The sequence below is a fragment of the Cryptotermes secundus genome, unplaced genomic scaffold (assembly GCF_002891405.2).
Source record: "Cryptotermes secundus unplaced genomic scaffold, Csec_1.0 scaffold709, whole genome shotgun sequence".
Classification (NCBI taxonomy): Eukaryota; Metazoa; Arthropoda; class Insecta; order Blattodea; family Kalotermitidae; genus Cryptotermes; species Cryptotermes secundus.
Window position 1 is genome coordinate 186,649 of NW_019738358.1, and position 19,793 is coordinate 206,441.

General features: G+C 42.9%; 1 protein-coding gene across 1 annotated transcript in view; it reads right to left on the minus strand.

Annotated features, from left to right (window-relative positions):
- LOC111870868 (laminin subunit alpha) overlaps window positions 1-19,793 on the minus strand; it is a 116,919-nt gene that overhangs the window by 87,354 nt on the left and 9,772 nt on the right. The window contains exons 2-8 of the mRNA XM_023863471.2: window positions 18,331-18,477; window positions 7,619-7,746; window positions 6,724-6,832; window positions 4,510-4,680; window positions 3,504-3,717; window positions 1,591-1,800; window positions 5-277 (exon numbers count right to left, since the gene is read on the minus strand). Coding sequence (XP_023719239.1) covers window positions 5-277; window positions 1,591-1,800; window positions 3,504-3,717; window positions 4,510-4,680; window positions 6,724-6,832; window positions 7,619-7,746; window positions 18,331-18,477 — 1,252 coding nt within the window. The remainder of the gene's footprint in view (window positions 1-4; window positions 278-1,590; window positions 1,801-3,503; window positions 3,718-4,509; window positions 4,681-6,723; window positions 6,833-7,618; window positions 7,747-18,330; window positions 18,478-19,793) is intronic.

Consider the following 19,793-nt stretch of genomic DNA (forward strand, 5'->3'; position numbering starts at 1 on the left):
TTACACAGGCATTCAGGGAAGTTGTAGTAACCATCATAACACTTGTTGCAGAACTTCCCAGAATAATTGGGTTTGCATGGGCACTGCCCACCACTTGATTCACAGTGAAACCCCCTGGTCCCATTGGGGTGACAGTCACAAGGTCGACATTCAGGATAGCCAAAGTAGCCAAAACTGCAACTGTCACAGTTAGGTGGAGTGAATTCGACACGACATTCACAGTGGCCCGTGCCCTCTGCACAGTTCCCAGTTGAGTAAAAGTAGTTGCACTGGCAAGCTGAAACATGCAACATAAATATAAAAAATTATAACTTATTCTATTTATTTAAATTCATTTATTTATTACTGACTCAGTCTTCATGTTATACTCATTACAATTCTTGTGCACAGTACAGGTCTTGCCTGTTTGTAAACTTGCAAGGTCACAATACTTGCAGCAGCAACATACTAATTCTCATAGAAGAATGAACAAGTTGGCTCAAGTAGTAACTCTTTGACTTGCAAATGTTAAGTGGCTCCTAGATTTTGACACTCTATAGTTTCCTAGACATGTATCAACATTTTAGAGGCACTTTCTGCTCTACATTCAGGGTAAACTGACCTGGAAGTGGCGGCAATGGAGTTCCTTCAAAACAATAGTACCAATCTACAGAACTATATGGCACATAGTCACTGCCAGGAGAAATCCCATGATTTTGGCTTGCATGTGGGATGTGTCTGGTACAAATATCAGCTTAGGCATCAAACTATCAGGGCTAAGGTTCTTTAGGTTTTACTCCAGGCAAATTCTGGTATATTATCTCAAATTAGGCCACACCATAGCTCAAGCGGTTAGTCGCTGGCTTCCCACCGTGGCGGCCCGGCTTCGATCCCAGGTCTGGTCAAGTGGGATTTGTGGTGGACAAAGTGGCGCTGGGGCAGGTGTTCTCCGAGTACTTCAGTTTCCCTTGCCAATCTTCATTCCACCAATTGCTCCACAATCACCCTCACCTATCATCTGGGGCTAGTGCAATAGGCCAGAAGTGGCCGCAGTATAAGGGACTTAGTCATACCCCAGTAGCAAAAAGAAAATCTCAAATTAGGTTACAACTACTTTCCACCACTTTCTTTTCGATCTACCATTTACCATTCATCCAACTGTGCAACTCTGTATAATCAGAGCTACTGAAAGCATCGTTACATGAAGCATAAATTTGTAAACTGTCACTGAACCATGCCAGATTGATGGTTTGCCACACAATTTGGATGCCATACCTATTGCTGTACCTCTCAGACTCTGAGGATGAATAACAAATTCAAGATGATAAACATGCAGGCATTTAACTGGGATGTACATATGACAGTTGTTCAAATAAAACACATTTGTAGATACACACTGGAAGATGATGTCAAGGATCCCATATTTTAGTGCAGAGTTCTATGTGAGGGACACACCATCTAGTATAACAATGTGATGCATGCATCAACACCCATGGGAACTACTTTTAACAACTTCTATTCCTTCACTCAGCACAATCTCCAAATGGATTTGATTTCAAACAAGTGTTGTACAGCAACAAATATATGGAGATCTTGAGCTCATAAACTTACGATAACAAACATCTGTTTCATTGAGGTTCTTTCCAAAAGGACGATAGTAACCAGGTTTGCATCGGTCACAGTTGATGCCATCCGTGTTGTCTCGACAGTTCTGGCATACACCACCTCCCTCATAGTAACCATGGATGTCTAACGAGCGCCGCTCCCTGTCCACCTCAGGGTCATATATGCATTCCTCAGTGTGTCCGAAACAGTTGCAAGCTGAAAATCAAAGTCACTATGAAGCTCTTTTCAGCTTCAAATGCTACTTTTCTAATGCTATAAGAGAATAGCATGTAAGCACAATTAAGTATCGTAAAAATGTATTCATCAGTCAGAATTGGTACCTACAATGAATACTATCATCAGTTAACCATCCACTGTTAAGATCAGCTAATAAATCAACCTGTTAATAGAAATAAGTTCACCTGCAAAGGAAGATGCCTAACAACATATTTATAAATAAATAAATAATAATAAATACAACATATGATTTATGAACCTAGAGGAAGAAGGTCCAGTGTCAGTTCTAAAGGGTTCTAATGATGATATATTATACTTAGGATTGCCGAGTTTTTGGACTTGTCATCACTGAATAAGCCACACAAAACACAATGTTTCAGAAACTCATTCTGTTGCTACAGATATAGCATCATACTCTGTGTTTTCTTCATGTACTCTGGTAAAAAGTGGGGTGGCACTTACTCAGTTAACTCCATTGGAAAGAGCTCCTGTGATTGAGTTTAGTTCTTCTCAACAGACACAACAAAGTGGGGACCTTCCACCTTTCCACCCGGGAACAAAACAGACTAGTTCTGAAACATTACCTTCTGTTCAGAATATTAGGTGATGGTCTGAGTCAAAAATCCTAGTTACAGTTTACTATGAATTTCATGTTAAGTAAAACTGAAAAAAACATTCAGATTTGTGAAAGATATTAAAATGGTATATACCTGAAGGAATATGAAATTTTATAAGACCTCATTATGGCTGGATGGATCAACTACTCATACATATTTTGAAATCAGAATAGGTCAATGGCTCTGGCCATTTTGATAAAAGTCCATAATTTTCTGGGATGTGATGCCACATAGTTTGGTAGATAGTTACCAACATCCTGGAAGAACCTGCTGCCGCCATCTTCAGAGTGATGGAAGCAACAGATTTCTCTCGTATGATGGCACCCCTCTACCCTACTACACAGCATCACAATCTAAAAGACCATACTCTACAGGGTACACGAGAGCAGCAGGTTCCTACAGAATTCTGGTGTTTGCACCCATCTACCAAATTGTATGGTAATAAATGCCAGGAAACCATAAACTTACCACCTGCTCTCATGAGAACCTCACATTTTACCTGGTGATTTTTATAAGACAAGGTTCATACTGAGTCACTATTTTGTTCAAGAAAGTATAAAACAGGGCGAGGGATTTAGAAAGATAAATGAGGTATATGTTTTGCTTGTTTAACCAAAGTCTATGTATTCACAGTCCCTCGATAATTCAACAATTGTTTATTCACCACTTAACACAACGTGTTTCGGCCATAGATAGCCATCTTCAGGTGTTTTAATGCATCCAACTGTTACGCTGTTCTGAAATGTGCTTTTATTGCGCATTGCAGTCCAACTAAAATAACATAATTACTTAAAATCCATTAAATTTTCTATTAAAATTATTTGTAAAATCCTATTCCACCTCATAAGGGGTGTCATCCGCTTGTTTAGAGTTATGAATTTATTTCAGAATGTTTGTTTCAGCAACTCGTTTTCCTGTTCATTAGCCTGTTGTTTTGCTAGGTCTGCAATATGCCTCTTGTTTGTGTGTTCCCTCTAGCAGTGTGTGGTGCTATCTTCACTACTTCCTTTGGTTGTTTATTATAAACCCCCAAAGCATGTTTATTCATAAACATAAAGCACTCACGTTCACATACGAAAGGTTGGTAACTCTGTGACTGCCTCCATGCCTTCTGCTGGAAGCCAGGACAGCATGTATCACAGTTGCCACCACAGGTATGGTGCTGACAACGGCATAACAGCTTGTATGGGTCATTGGGATCTGTGATGTCACATGTATCTGCGTGGCCATTGCACATGCAGCGTCCACCAATGCTGATGTCTTTAATGGAATAGAAATACTGGAACATAAAAATACTTCCAAAAGTTACTCACTCCTCAGATGGTGCAATATATAGTTCATAATAATATTTTTGTGCGAGAGACAAACAAAGAAACCAATAAACACACAAATGACTTCTGGGACGTGGCACTGTCCCCTATTGTCTCTTCATGCTTTCTTCTTAATACTGCTCAAAAGTTGTATATGCATTTCTTGCATTTTTCTTTCACTTCTCTTTCGTTATTGGGGGCATGCGGTAGCATGCTACAGTCCCAATGGATTTTTTTCAATTGACCTAATCCTTCCAGCCATACTATGGCCCTGGGGTCGACTCAGCCTCTAACGGAAACGAGTACCAGGAATTAATCAAATAATTTTCCTGGGGAGTAAAGCGCGGCCAGCGCATAAGGCTGACAACTTTACTGCCATCTTTGAGCCGACTGTCAAGATAGTGTGGACCCTCAATGTCTCACAGCCCTATGGGCCTTCACAGCCTGGTACAGGGACAGCTTTACTTTTTACTTTACTCTCTTTCATTATGACAAACAGCTTCAGGTACAAAGATGGATTTGCAGTCAGATGACATGGATGAATATTCAGATTCAGTTCACTATAAGAAATTAACTTTACTGTAACAGTAGCCATGAAAGATGCACAGCAATGTAACCGAATATTGTGTACCGGTATGTTCATGGAGGGAAAAACAAAATCATTGATAAATGCAATGTAAGAAACAATCTGCAGATATTTTGAAGACAGGGTAAACATTAAACCAACAAATCACTGTGTTGCAATTTATAACATAACTTACTCTACGGGTTACAGTTGGATCTTGACGGGCTACAGACATAAGGTGCCCCAGCAAAGTTTTTGTTCGTAGAAAACGGAGACGAACATTGGTAGCCCTAGTCCATTCTTGTAGCACAGTTGAATTGAAGAAATCATTTGCTGATGGACGATTGTTCAGCAAGGATACTACAATCTGTAGCATAAAATGAAGAGCATGTGATTATTTGTATTTTTAACTTTTAATATGGTACATATGAACATATGAGGAGTCAGTAAATAGGTCACAAATTGAAGTAAAACAGCTGTAATGGTTGTAACAGGTTTTCTATGTGTATTACTAGGTAGCAGCATGCTCTAGCTTCATGACAGTATAGGTTGCAGAAGTGCATACGCATGTTCAGAGGCTAGTTTCAGTAGTAAAAATGGCAATCATGCTTGAGGTGTATACCACCGAAAAACAGTACTCTGCTTTGCATTTTTTATGGGAAAAACGTCCCAATGCAAAGGATATTCATAATATTGAAATGCTTCCTGTTTATGGTAGGAAGTATTCATTGCATAAAAGCAATTCACAACTGGGTCGAAAAATTCTTTCAAGGATGTAAGATTTGAGGTTTTCACGGCGGTGACTATGAAGAAAGCAGTCTTCTGGGATGTGGCACCGTGTAGATGTGATGTTAACCGACGTTTCGGTATACAAAACCTTGCTTCTGTTTCCAGCCCCTTCCCCCCTCCCACTCCACTGATTTCCCATGTGGACTTGCCCCCCCCCCACTGGTCTCACATAGCTGTGTTTATTTCCAACATCAGTCCAGTCTGCTTGTAACGGTTCTCACGGTCTCTTCGCTTGCGGATTTCTTATTTTTCTTTCTAACCTGAAGATGGAGGCGATACGTTCCTCCGAAACGTCAGTTAACACCACATCTACACAGTGCCACATCCCAGAAGACTGCTTTCTTCTTTCAAGAATGTTCAAAAGTTGCAGATGATGTCTGATCATGTACGAAAGTGGCCAAGACAACAGTCAAAAGTCTTCTATGCTGCGGGTTTTGACACACTGGTAAAGCAGTGGGACAAGTGTATCAGTGTTGGTGGAGGATATGTTGAGAAATAAATGTTTCTTTCAAGGTTTGAATATAATGTTTCACATTTGATATCCATTTGTAACCTACTTACTGACTCTGCCTCGTAACAAGGATGAAGTAGCATGGAGAAATGTTGGGCAAGGACAGCAATAGGGTTCCGTTAGAGAAGCATTCTTCAATTTGTTTAGTTGATATATGTGTGCCTTCATTTCATAGTGAGACTTCATGCATACCTTGGTCTCAGACTGAGACTTCACATACTCCTTTTGGTGGTGACACAATTTTTAACCCAGACTGCATTATCATGCATCATAAACATAACAAGACATGGGGAATCTTTCATTTAAAAAACATATTGTCAATGTTCTCGATACAACGGCTCACTGTTGGAATTACAGTATCGCTATTGTTACTTCTTATGCAACGGTCTGTTCTAGCGTTTCCATAGAAGTGACTCTTCTGGATTCCAGACACGTTACAATATATTTTCTGTGCACAGAAAAGTTGCACAAAAAAACACTGTCATGGCTTTACAGGCCCTTCCAACCTACCAACCTACGTTTTCCAATATATAAAATATGTCTAACACTCTCCCCTTTGAGGCTTCATGAAGCCCTGGAGGTATATGTATCAATGGTTCAGAACAGCTGCATCAAGAATATCAATGTACAACCTCCATGAAGATCAAGAACTGTGTGAAGAGAGAACAAGTGAGGAAAGATATACAAACATGAGTACAGAGAGAACTGACAGATTAATGACAAACAGAGAATAATGGCAGTTAGAGGTTAATAGGTAGGCAGATGAGAATTCTAGCTATCAAGAGTCCTCTTTTCTGGGATACAATGCCATGTAGTCTGTTGAAAGTCAACAGATGCATCAGAAGAACATGTCACCTCCATCTTCAAGATTGAAGAATAAGCCAAGCAAGGAACCAGCAAACCTGCTTGCTATCTGCTTTATGATGATTTCTGCTTTGGCTTATTCTTTGACCCCTGAAGATGGAGGTAACATAGTCCTCTAAAATGCTGGTTCACCTTCGACAGATTACACAGTGTTATATCCCAGATGACAGGATTCTTCACAACCATCAATATATGCTAGTTGTCCTAGATGTCATTAAATATCTTTGTCCTTTTATCCACACATACCTCACCACCTTCCAGAGGCACCACCTTGGAGTACTGTGTCTCACATACTACTGAATCATCTCTAGTGATGGGCTGCAAGCTCTCTTGTCCAAAATAGGTCGCACAGTCCCTGCAAATGTTAACACCAGTGTTATGAGCATTTCCTGGAAGGGTTGCCCAGCCTTTACGCCAGATGGAATAATGAAATTTGTCTTGAATAAAGATGAAAATGTTCTGGGATGTGACATCGTGTCACTTTGTACTGGGTACCAACATTCTGGTAGAACCTCCATCCTCTACCATGAAGGCAGACGCAGCAATTTCCTCCAAAATGGTGGTATCTTTCAAACTACAAAGTGTCACATCAAAGAAGACAATAATCCTAATATTTATCATGAGAACCTCCCATCATTATGTATATTTGGATATCATTAATAACCAATTATTTTGATATATGGCTTACAAATATGGTCAAGAACTAAGAGACATGTCGAGATATTATAAATGCAATAGATGACATACTGTGTAGGTTGATGAGGGACAGAGGGAAGAAGAGTTGTACACTCAACGCAGTCATCAGTTTGCAACACCACTCAACAAGGTAATTTTTATTTCTACTGCATTAAGCAGTACACTGTCACCAGGACTAACATTCTGAATCTCCAAAGTGACTAGACAAGATGCATATACAGCATTTCCATCTGAAGGGCTCAACAATTTGTATGAAACTCAAAGACAATCCCAGTGTACTTACTGCAGAAAACATGACTGATCAAAATCCTATATGTCATGTATTCACATACAAACACAAAAGAAAGAAAGAGGAGCACAGAAACTGTTCATTTGGATGGCAAAAATTCTATGTAATCCTGTCAAAGTAAATTAGCATAAAAAATTATGAAATAATATGCCATACCCTGGTGTGTCAGCAAAGTATTGCCATGGCTGATATGTTACTCCATTGTCAACAGACTTTTCCAAAACCCATACACCAGGTCGAGGTGAGTTTGCCATCTTGATGAACACATAGGCAACATGGAACTCCTGAAAAGATAATTAAGCTTACTTCTTCACTTCTGAAGCACATGAGTGACTAACATATGACTAGTTCTTGCTATAAGGAAGTACTGATTGCTGCATAAACTGTATAAAAGTATTTTCTCAAAAATAGTTCTCAATTCCAAGCTGTGAGAGGCAAAAAATATATATATATTTCATATCACATTCCCAACTTACACCCAGTGTACACATCTACATACAGTCAAACCCCCTATTCTCTAATGAGAAACAGGTTTCATCACCAACCGATAAAAACCTTCCATGGAGAGATTGTAACAATGAGTTAACTGGACTGGGACAACAAACCCTGAACACCAGTTGAGGGAAAATATTGAACTGAGAAGCATTAAACAGGGAGCCCATTTTACAAGCATCTATGTAAAAAAAAATGCACTTCAGCAATGAAAGTATAAACTCATATGTTGAAAAAATTTTGTTTAGTTATGGTTTATTTAACAATGCTATCAGCACTCAGACTAAATAGACTAAATAGGCTAAATCCCCTAAATGCAATCCAGGAGCGATGTCCACTCAGGAAAAAAAAATACTAATAACTTACGAGCTGACTTTCCTTACACTTTTATGTCCACAAATTACTGATTGTAATCAACAAAAATATGACTACAATATTCTTGGTAAAACCGTACAATCTGGAACTGCAATAAACGACTACTTCTTTCCCACTGTTCTTGATGGAATAATAAACACATATTATTGTTGACTTGAACTGATTCTGACGATGGTGTATACTGTACTTCTTTTGGCTTATTTTGGACTTCACCCATCGTCTCGTATGTAAAAGACAAAAGACCACGACGTTTCGGAGACTGGATCTGTCTCCGTCTTCAGGTGGATAGGGAAGGATAAACCTACTCAGTTGGGCCCGCTAGAAAGAGCTAGTCTCGATCACTGGACCTTTTTTTTAATGCCTAATCTGCGTGGATAAAGAATAGGTCCAGTGATTGAGACTAGCTCTCTCTAGCGGGCCCAACTGAGTAGGTTTATGCTTCCCTATCCACCTGAAGACGGAGACAGATCCAGTCTCCGAAACGTCGTGGTCTTTTGTCTTTTACATACGAGACGATGGGTGAAGTCCAAAATAAGCCAAAAGAAGTACATATTATTGTTGTTATGACAATTAACAATGCATGCTTGGGTCACCCTTCTTAACCTATGGTCTGCTCATGCTAGTCCACTAATTCAAAGAACGTCATCCAGCAAAGGAACACTGATAGTCCACGCAGCTGGTCAATAAGCACATGAGAAAATACTGAACAGCTAATTTTTCGTTTGTAGTTTCCTTTGGACAAAGATTCTCCTACCGCCCTTTTGGGGCCATGTTCGTGGTGTTGTGAAGATGTGGACGCTTGGAGTTTTCAGTTCTCATGCAGCACACCTCAGTAAAGGGGTGGCTGGGTCCTGTTCCAACTATCGGATCCTTGAGGCGGATAAATTATGCCCTCGAACGTAATTATGATCGCTGATATTTGAGATGGGTGATCTTAGAGAGACAGGATGGGATAGTATGGACTGAATTGATCTGGCTCAGGATAGGGACCAGTGGAGGGCTCTTGTGAACACGATAATGAACCTTTGGGTTCCATAAAATGCTGGGAAGTTCTTGAGTAGCTGCACAACTGGAGGCTCTCAAAGGGCTTACTTCCATGGATTTTTAGCTAATATTTGATATTTTATATGGGCGATATTGAAGTAACTGGGATAGTTCAGTCACTGTAGTGACTAGGATTGAAGATGGACGACAGAAGAATCGGGTTTCGATACCTTGAAGAGATTCCTGTTTTTCTTCACAGAGTCCAGACCGACTGTGGGGCCAATCCAATGGGTACTGGGGACAGGGGGGCCAGGGCGTGACGCTGATGACACCTCCATTTATTAGTAAGGTTAAAAGTACGTGGAGCTCTACCTCTGCTTCTTCTTTCATCTTCTCGGTGTGTTGCTAAATTAAGTACAGTGAAAAGTTTACCTTTGCCTTTAGGCGCATTCTTTTTAGCTTACTTTTCCAAAATAGGCTCATGTGATCTCCTTCCTGTCTGCGTCCCCCCACCCCTCCATCAACGTTTGAATGCCTGAATCAGTCTTCATGAAACTCCGTATGTATATCATGGCACCTAAGCCCATCTCAACGGCGCATTTCATAAATTCCTCCCATCAGTCTGTGTGTCTGTATGTATATACCCCTATCGTTGCTAGGCAACGGCTCGGTAAAAACGTTAACGCGTCTACACATGCAATAGCATTATTGTTTGGCGCGTAGTTTTCTATGAGTTCCATGCCGTATCAAAGAAAAGTAGGCGATTATTTCTTTTCAGAAAATACAGTTCATTTTAGGAAAGAACTTCAACAAACCTGAAGAAACAATTATGTACAGTACAAGCACAAATAGGCATACAGACGTGTGCGACGGATCTGTCACGTTGGTACTGCGGTATGTATACGCGCACAGCAGGGACACGCGGTAGCGTGGTTGGTTGAGGTACTATGCTACAAGCCACAAGATCGCGAGTTCGATTCCCGATGAAGTCAATGGATTTTTCAATTGACCTAATCCTTCCAGCCGCACTACGGCCCTGGGGTCGACTCAGCCTCTAACAAAAATGAGTACCAGGAATTTTCGTGGGGGTAATGGCCAGCCGGTGCGTAAGGCTGACAACCTCACCGCCATCTGTGAACCGAATGTCTAGAAAATGTGGGAGCCTCGACGTCTCACAACTCTGAGCTTCCCGCAAGAAGGTTAAATATTTGTAACCTTCCTTGACTGTATTTACCCACACCCACACACACTAGATCCAGAAGCGTATGAGGCAAGGCTATAACCACTGAAGAGAGAGTGGTCCAAGCAAGGGCCGATACGGAAACCCTCCCGTGCACGTTTGTGAAGTGGCTGCCAAAGCGATAGTCCACCCCCAACATCCTGTGCAATTAGCTCGCTTCCTGTAGTCTGGGTGGTTGATAAGATAACACAGCAATGTGAATCACAGACTCAAGAAGAAAGAACGCACCGATAACAGGGTACAAAGTTCATGCTTCAACTGTTCCATTTTCATCTTGTGAAACGAGAAATCCATGCCTCCTCTTTGCATAGCACAGCGTTATCCATCGCACAGCACGGGCCAAGTTGTTTCTCGGTCTTGCTTACTCCTCTGAGGCCTGATATTGCAGTCAGAACCTGCCTCTCGGTAAACACACTGTTGTCCCAATTACAGAGAACACACGGGTAATGCTGTTAGGGAAATAATCGCTGTTTATTGTGAGAACCATATGCGATACACAAATACATTCTGAGGACAAAATGAGGGGTTCTTTGAGAGGATCTGCGGTTCTGACGGAAATGATTATGAAGAGCTCTGTCTTCATGGATATAATGCCGTGTAGTTCGCTGAAGGTCTACCGACATTTCGGAGGAACATGTCGCCTCCGTCTTCAGGGTTAAAGACTTGACCAAGCAGGTAAATCTGGGCCGCGCCATTGCTGAAGCGGTTAGTCGCTGGTTTACCACCGCGGCGGCCCGGCTTCGATCCCGGGTCTGGTGAAGTAGGATTTGTGGTGGACAAAGTGGCGCTGGGGCGGGTTTTCTCTGAATACTCCGGTTTTTCCTGCCAATCTTCATTCCACCAAATTCCCCATCATCATAATCACAGAGGGCAGGCTACAATAGGCCAATCAGCGGCCGCCGTGCCGAGTGGACCCAGTTGGACTCCACTGCCCACTAAGCGAAGCAGGTAAAGCTGCTTTGCTTGCTGCCTGCGTCATGCTGGTTTCTTGCTTGACTCACTCTTCGAACGTACAGACATGTCTCCAAGACATGCCGCAAGATTGGCAGGGGAAACCGGAGTACTCGGAGAAAACCTGCCCCAGCCCCACTTTGTCCACCACAAATCCCACTTCGAACCCGGGCCGCCGCGATGGGAAGCCAGCGACTAACCGCTTTAGCTATGGCGCGGCCTATTTTTATGTTACTAATTTTATATTAGCCGATCACAATGGCCGTGCGGTCTAGGGCATGAACCGTCTTCGCTCGCTCGAACGTTGGGGATAGTGGTTCCAACTCCCACTCGAGGCATGGATATCTGTATGCGTTTATTCTGTGTGTAGTGAGTGGCCTTGTGAAGGGTTGATCTCCCGTCCAAGGAGTCTTACCGACTGTGTACTCGTATAAGATGAAGAAAGTGAAAAAGCAGCCAAGGCCCAAGAAAGTGCTGTACAGACATAATAATAGTAATAATTTTATTTTACCCTTCCGCCTCTGATCCGTCTGAGTATGTTTCAGACTTCCATCTGCCTGGATTGACATTCAACAGGCATTCTTTCTGCAAGGGCTCCAGTGGTTGCCATATGAACGCTCAAACGAAACGAGGCCACCCAGACGTAAACAACGGCTTGCATTTAGTTCCCTCTCGAAAGAACTTCCCCCTCTCCACGACCTCCGCATTGTATTACAGTCTCTTCGAATGACAAAAGCCAACGAACGGGCATCAGCACAAGCTCTGTAACGGTGAGATCTGAGGTTCTCAGGGCATGACTATGATCACTTTAATATGGCATGTGACATCATATAGTCTGGTAGAAGGTTACCAACGTTTCGAAGGAAACTGCTGCATCTATTTTCACGATATAAGGGTATTTTATCCTGAAGATGGAGACAGTAAATTTCTCCGAAAAACTGTTAACTTTCTACCAGACTACATGGCGCCACATCCCAGGAGACAGTAACCCTCGTAACTGTGTCTTGACAGAACCTGAACGTGAAGCCAACAAATTCCTTCGAAACATCAACAATGAGCTATCGCATCACACAGCGTCACACCCCAGAAAACAATCATATTTACTGACGTGAGAACCTCCAGAAGCTCAACAATTGTATCTCCAGAAACATATATCTTGTAGATGGAGGCAGGTTTCTCCGAAACGTCGGTAGCCTACACGGTGTCATATCCCAAAAGACAATAATCATCAACCTTAATGACATGGCCGTGGCACAGTTCAGGCGGTTAGTCGCCGGCTTCCCATTGCTGCGGTCCGGGTTTGATCCCAGATCAAGTCATGTGGAATTTGTGGTGGATAAAGTGGCACCGTGGCAGGTTTTCTCCTAGTACCTCGATTTTCCCTGTCAATTCTGATTCCACAAAATGCTCCGTACTCTTCTATCATCCGGGGCTGGTACAATGGGCAAATTAGTGGCCGACGTACCAAGTATACTCAAGTCTCACCCGACCCCAAGAAATTAAACAAAAACTTAACAATGGTATCTAGACATAAATTGCGGTTTCCGCAGAGTTCTTCAAACATCCTGCCCCCTCCAAAAAAAAAACAAAATAAAACTATTCTGTGTCTAAAGATCTTTGAGAGCGCGTGATCAGATCGTGACGTAGATATTTACGTGGTTAGGAAGTTACTAAATTCCACTTCTAACATAGCCGCTGAAGAAATTTTGTTTTTTATAAAGTTCCGAGCTTCGCTGCTGTGTGCACACAGACCACCACGGAAACAGAGACAGTCCATTGGGCTCCAGTCCGCGCCCTAAATCCAAACGATCTCCGCCCCCCTTGGCACTACAGCCCTAGTGGGCCTAGGCCTACCTCCATGAACTTCTCCGTTCACTTCGGTTTTTCTAGATCTTACACATACGGTAGGACTCCTTGGGCGGGTGATCAGCTCATCGCAAGGCGTCTACCTGTACACAAACACAGAAAAGCGCACACACACAAACTAAACATCCATGCCCTGAGTGGGATTCGAACCCACGATCCCGGTTTCCAAGCGAGCGAAGACAGTACATGCCTTAGACCGCTCGGCTACCGTGACCGGCCCCAAACGATCTCTCTTAACGCTTATTATGTATCTACATGTAGGTCCTAAAGAGTCCTTCAAGTACGAGACATTTTCCAATGTGAGATGTTGGTGGCACTTCACCCAACTCCCCAAGCTGACTGATCAAACACATCCACTATGTTCGGGGGGGGGCATTACACCCGAGAAAGAGCTGTATGTAGATTTACTCGTATTTAAGCAACAAACGAATATAAAAGTAAAATATTTATGTCTGAAATTACAGTTACATACTTCTGTAACCTGTGATTACTGTTGAGGGATGCAGACTCTCCAACGAACTAATTAACTTCACAGAGCTGAGTTTCTCTATAGAAGCTTATAGTTGCTTAGATACCCAAGAAACTGCCGGCTTTATGGAATTCGAAAATTTCATTATCTCATTCACAAGAGCTCACCACTGGTCCGTATACTAAGCCAGATTAATCCAGTCGACATCCTGCTATTACATTAATGCCCTAAAACAAACCTCCCATCTATTTATAGTTAGTTTGTTCTTGTTAAAACAAATGTTNTGGGACTGGGGCACGCGGTAGCGTAGTTGGTTGAAGTACTATGCTACAAGACGGAAGGTCGCGGGTTCAAGTGCCGATGAGGTCATTGGATTTTTCAATTGACCTAATCCTTCCAGCCGCACTATGCCCTGGGGTTGACTCAGCCTCTAACAGAAATGAGTNATGTAATAGTGGTTTCTAACTGTACTGATGTAAAGGTGTTCCTCTGAAGATGGTGTCTGAAGACCGAAACATGTAAGGGCATGAATAATTGAATTAAGAAAATCATAACTAGTCACACAGAACAGAACTATTTAAATTTTTCACGGTAATGAACCTTCAGATTCCATAAAATATTGGAAATGTCTTGAGTAGCTGAGCTCCTATTGACATCTCAAGGAGTTCTCCGCTGCATGGAGTTACTTATTCTGACATTTGCACGGACAAAGTTAAGACACGAAAAGCTTCAGTCACGATTCTCGGTTTTAGGACCGAGATTTGAAACCATGACGTCCTGAACACGAAGCAGTTAGTTACCCAGACCGTCGATCTTCTGCATTTATCAGTAATACTTTTTTCGCTGAAGACAGAACAAGAACAGATCAGGCGCGGTCGGATATGGCCGCATTCCGCCTGGGAACATGGCGCGGGGAAAGCAGGAACAGCTGAGGAGCACATGGCGATTATGTCAGCACTTCAGACACTCGCTCGCCGCACATCCGTCAGCAGGAACACCCCCCCCTCTCCCCACCCCCCTTGTCTGAGCAACATCGCATTCTTGAGAACTTTTCTGTCAGCGCTTCCCCACAGCAATGATTCTAAATCTGTTGCATGAGTATACAAGCCGAAACGAAAGTTGTATCTACAGGGCGGCCACTCCTGCTTCGTATTTTTGGCGGTACTGGGTTAAAATCTCGGCTCTAAGATCTGCTATACCGAGTACTGAATACTTTACAATTTCCTTTTACATTTTGGACGCCGGAGTGAGTCTCACTCGCCCTCACGACTTCCCATTTTGTTTTTTGGTTTCGTAATGTGGGATGAGGGTGAACAATATTAAAATGGATCTTAGAGAGATAGGATGGGATGGGATGAATTGGATTGATCTGGCTCTGGATAGTGACCAGTGGATGGCTCTTGTGAACACGGTAATGAACCTTCGGGTTCCATAAAATGCTACGAAATTCTTGAGTACCTGCAGATTTGGCTTCTCCTCAAGAAGGGCTCAGCTCCTTAAGTGTTATTTTTTTATTGCTAGTGGGGTAGGACTAAGTCCCTTGTACTGCGGCCACTTCTGGCCTATTCTACCAGCCCCAGATGATAGGTGAGGGTGACTGTGGAGCAATTTGTGGAATGAAGAGTGGCAGGGGAAACCGAAGTACTCGGAGAAAACCTGCCCCAGCGTCACTATGTCCACCACAAATCCCACTTGACCAGACCCGGGATCGAACCCGGGCCGCCACGGTGGGAAGCCAGCGACTAATCGTTTTAGCTATGACGCGGCCTAAGGGGGAGGGTTACTCGCCCAAACAAATGTTTAATGTTAAGGAGACTGGGCCGCCTGCCGCTACAAGCTCTCTACACCTCTGGACGTCAGTGAATACTAAATGTTACATAAACATTAGTGTAGTTCATAACTGCAAGAACATACAAGTACTTTCAATCATGCTCACATTTCCTATATCGCACTGCGTGTTATGAGGGTTGAAGAAAGGCAGAGGAACGTTACCCGCTTAATTCTTAAGTTTCTTATGGTAAAAATGGATCCGCTTAACGCCGTTTCACATAACGTCGCGGTTTACAACGGCATAAAAGTAAAGGTAACGTTTCCCTTATGCTTAATTATTTAACCACCACGCCATGGAGACATGTGTGGGAGTGGAGGCATAGCTCCACCACTCTTGGCCTCGACACTAGATGGAGATGAGTAGTCAGCTTCACGACCCGGCTGCTTTACCCCCGGGGATATGAAGATGGGTGGGGCCCAAAGCCAGTCTGGACGAAAAATCCCTTCCTCCTGCTGGCAACAGTACCCCGGCCGTCCAGCCCGCAGTTCTGTCCCTATACTTACTGAGCTACCCCAACAAACTCCTTACAAGAACGTGTTGTGGCGTATAGACCCGTTGCTGGGCAGAGACCTCGAAGCAGACAACGAGCCATGCCTGCTCGGTAAACACGTTCCCGCTTCAGCGTTTTTGCATGTAACGGCGGGAAAAGAGGTATTCTCTACGCGGTCCGTGCCGAGGAGTTATGAAAAGAAGAGAACTGGGGCAACCAGTCGGTTGAGCACTGCAAGGGAGGCTGAGAAAAGACGGCACTATAATTGGGTTGACAAGAGCTCTGCAAGGGCGGTTGTGCCAAGAGAACCTCAGCGCGTGAAGCTGAAGAATCTCCACTGCTACAAGTCGTCGCTAGGGAACGGCTGTTGGAGACATTGCAGGCTGGAGAAGACGAGGGTTTACTGTCATTATGTAAGCAAAAGCCGAAGGATCGCAAATAAGGATTTGAACTTCAACCCCAAATTCTACCGCGATATTCGCACTGGCACAAAGGCGAACAGCCGTGGCTGCCGTACATATTGGCTATGACACAGGTTAAATTTCGTAATTCTGTATCTGTTGATGCTCTCTTTGGTCTGCGGAAGGAACGCAACAATAATATTTCCGGCAGTACTTCACAGAACTTGACACGTGAAGTGCATTAATAAATTATTTTTATGAACACCGAGAAGAGTGGGCACTGCTCAGGCTATGAATAATTACGATCGTACCATGCAAGAAACTCAAGTGTCAAGCCTTCGGCTTTGCATTTCTTTATATATGTATTGGTATTATAAATTTATAGCTGCAAATCGAATCACATGACATACCATACTAAACACAGTGAAAATTACCTTTCCTTGTACTTTTATTAAACATCAAACATGTGTTGAGGATTCAATCTGCATATATTCACAGGCTCTGTATTTTATGTAACGTAGTGTGGCATGTAAACCCGCTGGTAAGTAACGACCGCGAAATAAGCTACTATACAACAGTAAGTAATGACTCTGCAAACAATGACCGTCGCTAGGCAATGGCTGAGTAGCGATCACGTGGGCATCCCAACAGACATGAACTCAACAACTACACTGCAACAGAGGAACGATGTTTTCTGTGCGTTCTCTGTCGAGATGTTATAAACAGTGTCTGTTATGCTAGTGTTCCACTAATACAAATTTCTGAAGCAAAGAGGATGGCCGATTTCTTGGCGAAATTTTCGTATTACTGGAAACAGTCGATGGTATTTAGGCGCTTGCAGGAGACTTGTTGGGTGTCGGCTTCGAAAGTCCATAGAATTTTCGTGTTACTTTTTTATCTTGTATGAACGTGGTTCGATTACTACTGAACTAAAATAAGAACGTTTAAAGGAAACATTTTTCAATTTAGCCAATATCTTGGCTCCCAAAATGTAGCTGAATTCTCGAAATTCCTTCTATATGATCATAAAATTTCAGTTCATACCTCACAGGAAACACATTAGGTCTCCGTTACAAAGATCATCCTTTTAATGCTGTTTAGGGAAAGAATCGCTGTTTATTGTGAGAACCACAAGAAACACACAAATACCGCAGGGCTTTAAGGAGTTGATATACATTCCCCAAAACGGGTCGTAAGTCGAGGTCATTCTGACATAGGAAACATAAGGTTACATTACTGCAGCTCAAAGGTCACACATATTTTTATGTATTTTAATCCATAGCATTCCACAATTTCATTGCTGTTATGAAATCAATAAGGGACATCAAATATTATGAGTGTGGTCCAATTTTATGCAAGGATATGTTTATGAAAACCTAGCATAATTCAAGACAAGTTTGCTCATAGAAATAAATGAAAAAGGGATGCAGTTTTTTTGGAAGGGGGTTCGCATTATTTCCAACTCTGAGCATAAAGTGAGATTTTATTAATATTTTTATATCGCACTATTTCAACTTCGCATAAATTGCGACCACAGTGCAGTATTAAGGGTTTGAACTATAAAAAAAATACGAGGAAGTTAATATGTTACCATGGATCGTTAGGAGTTACGATTCCAGGCGCCATTATGACATGGCGCAAAGCCCGAAATTCCAATTTCGAGTCTAAGTCCGAAAATTCGGAGCGTAAATCTAATTAACTCCCAAAAATTCGTTATTCGAGGTAGGACTGTACAGCAGTAGTGGTAACATGGCCTTGGTTGAACTTACCTGTCCCAGGTCGATGGTAAGGTTGACCTCGTTGTACTTCACACCGCGAGACAGAGGAGGACTTTGCCACCAGGTTTCAGCACCATCAACTGCGAACTGTGCGGGATGCGTCTTGTCGGGTTGGCTGGGGTCGCAGTAATCACACACCTGCAATGCAAAAGTCAGTCTCGTCACTTGGGAGGATATGATCTCCTGGTCTTTTATGGTCCATCGCAAACCGCGGATAACAAAATCGCGGTTTATAACACTAAGGCCTTGTGGGAAAATAAGCATTAGAGGAACTGTGGCCGTTAAGCGGCCTCCGTAGTCTAGAGGTAACGTTCCCACCTCATGACTCGTAGTACGCGGGTTCAAATACCCGACGGAGGTCGTCGAATTTTTAAGGGCGGAAAAATTCAGGGAACAAGTCCTCCGGGAGGGACTTTAAGCCGTGGGTCCCGTGTCGTAGCTTTACGGCACGTAAAAGAACCTCATATCTCTAAAGGAGGTCACTGAGGCAAATTAACGGACGTTTCCCGCCCAACAGAAGTCTCTAATACCTCTGGTAGATGGGGGAAGCATTATAGATACCTCTCAGCTAGTAGAGCCGGTCTAGCTGGCTGGGCGGGACTGATAGTAAGCACCAGTACCGGTAGGATATAGAGACTGGTAGAAATCATAGAGGGAAGCACAATGGACCAACACAGGTCTCAGTGCATGGGGAAACCCACCCTCTCCAATAACTAACTAACTAACTAACTGTGGCCGTTTAAATACTCATTAAAACCTAATCCAGTTACCTGTTCCTCCACTATACACAAAAAGTATGTAACAACAATAAGGTGGGGCAGTCGGTAGCGCAGTTGGTTGAGGCACTGTGCTACAAGCCGGAAGGTCGCAGGTTCTATTCCCCGATGAAGTCACTGGATTTTTCAATTGACTTAATCCTTCCATCCGCACTATGGCGCTGGGATCGACTCAGCCTCTAACGGAAACGAGTACCAGGAATCTTCCTAGAGGTAAAGGACGGCCGGCGCGTAAGGCTGGCAACCTTACCGCCATCTGTGAGCCGATTGTCTGGAAAATGTGGGGGGCCTCGACGTCTCACAACCCCGTGAGCCTCCACAGACTGTTAAGGTATAGTTTATTTTCTTTTTTACTACCCGTAACTGACACCTGGCCAATGTATTCCAAAAGAGGGGGGTTATGCAGTTCACTAAATGAACGCATAATGAAAAGGTCGCCTTCGTCTCTCCATATGTTGCGTCTAAGGGACTACCTGTGGGACACCTGAAGATTTCTGAAAGCGGCTTTGCTGGTCGCACATATTTCACTGTTGTTCGGCATTTAGTAACCAACAACTTTCTACCAACCAACAATCCGTCTTATTTCCTAGATAACATGTTCAAGGTCACTCGTACTGGAGAAGGAATGAACAATGTCTCTACTTGTGGTCTCTACATCACTTTTTTTTTATTGTTACC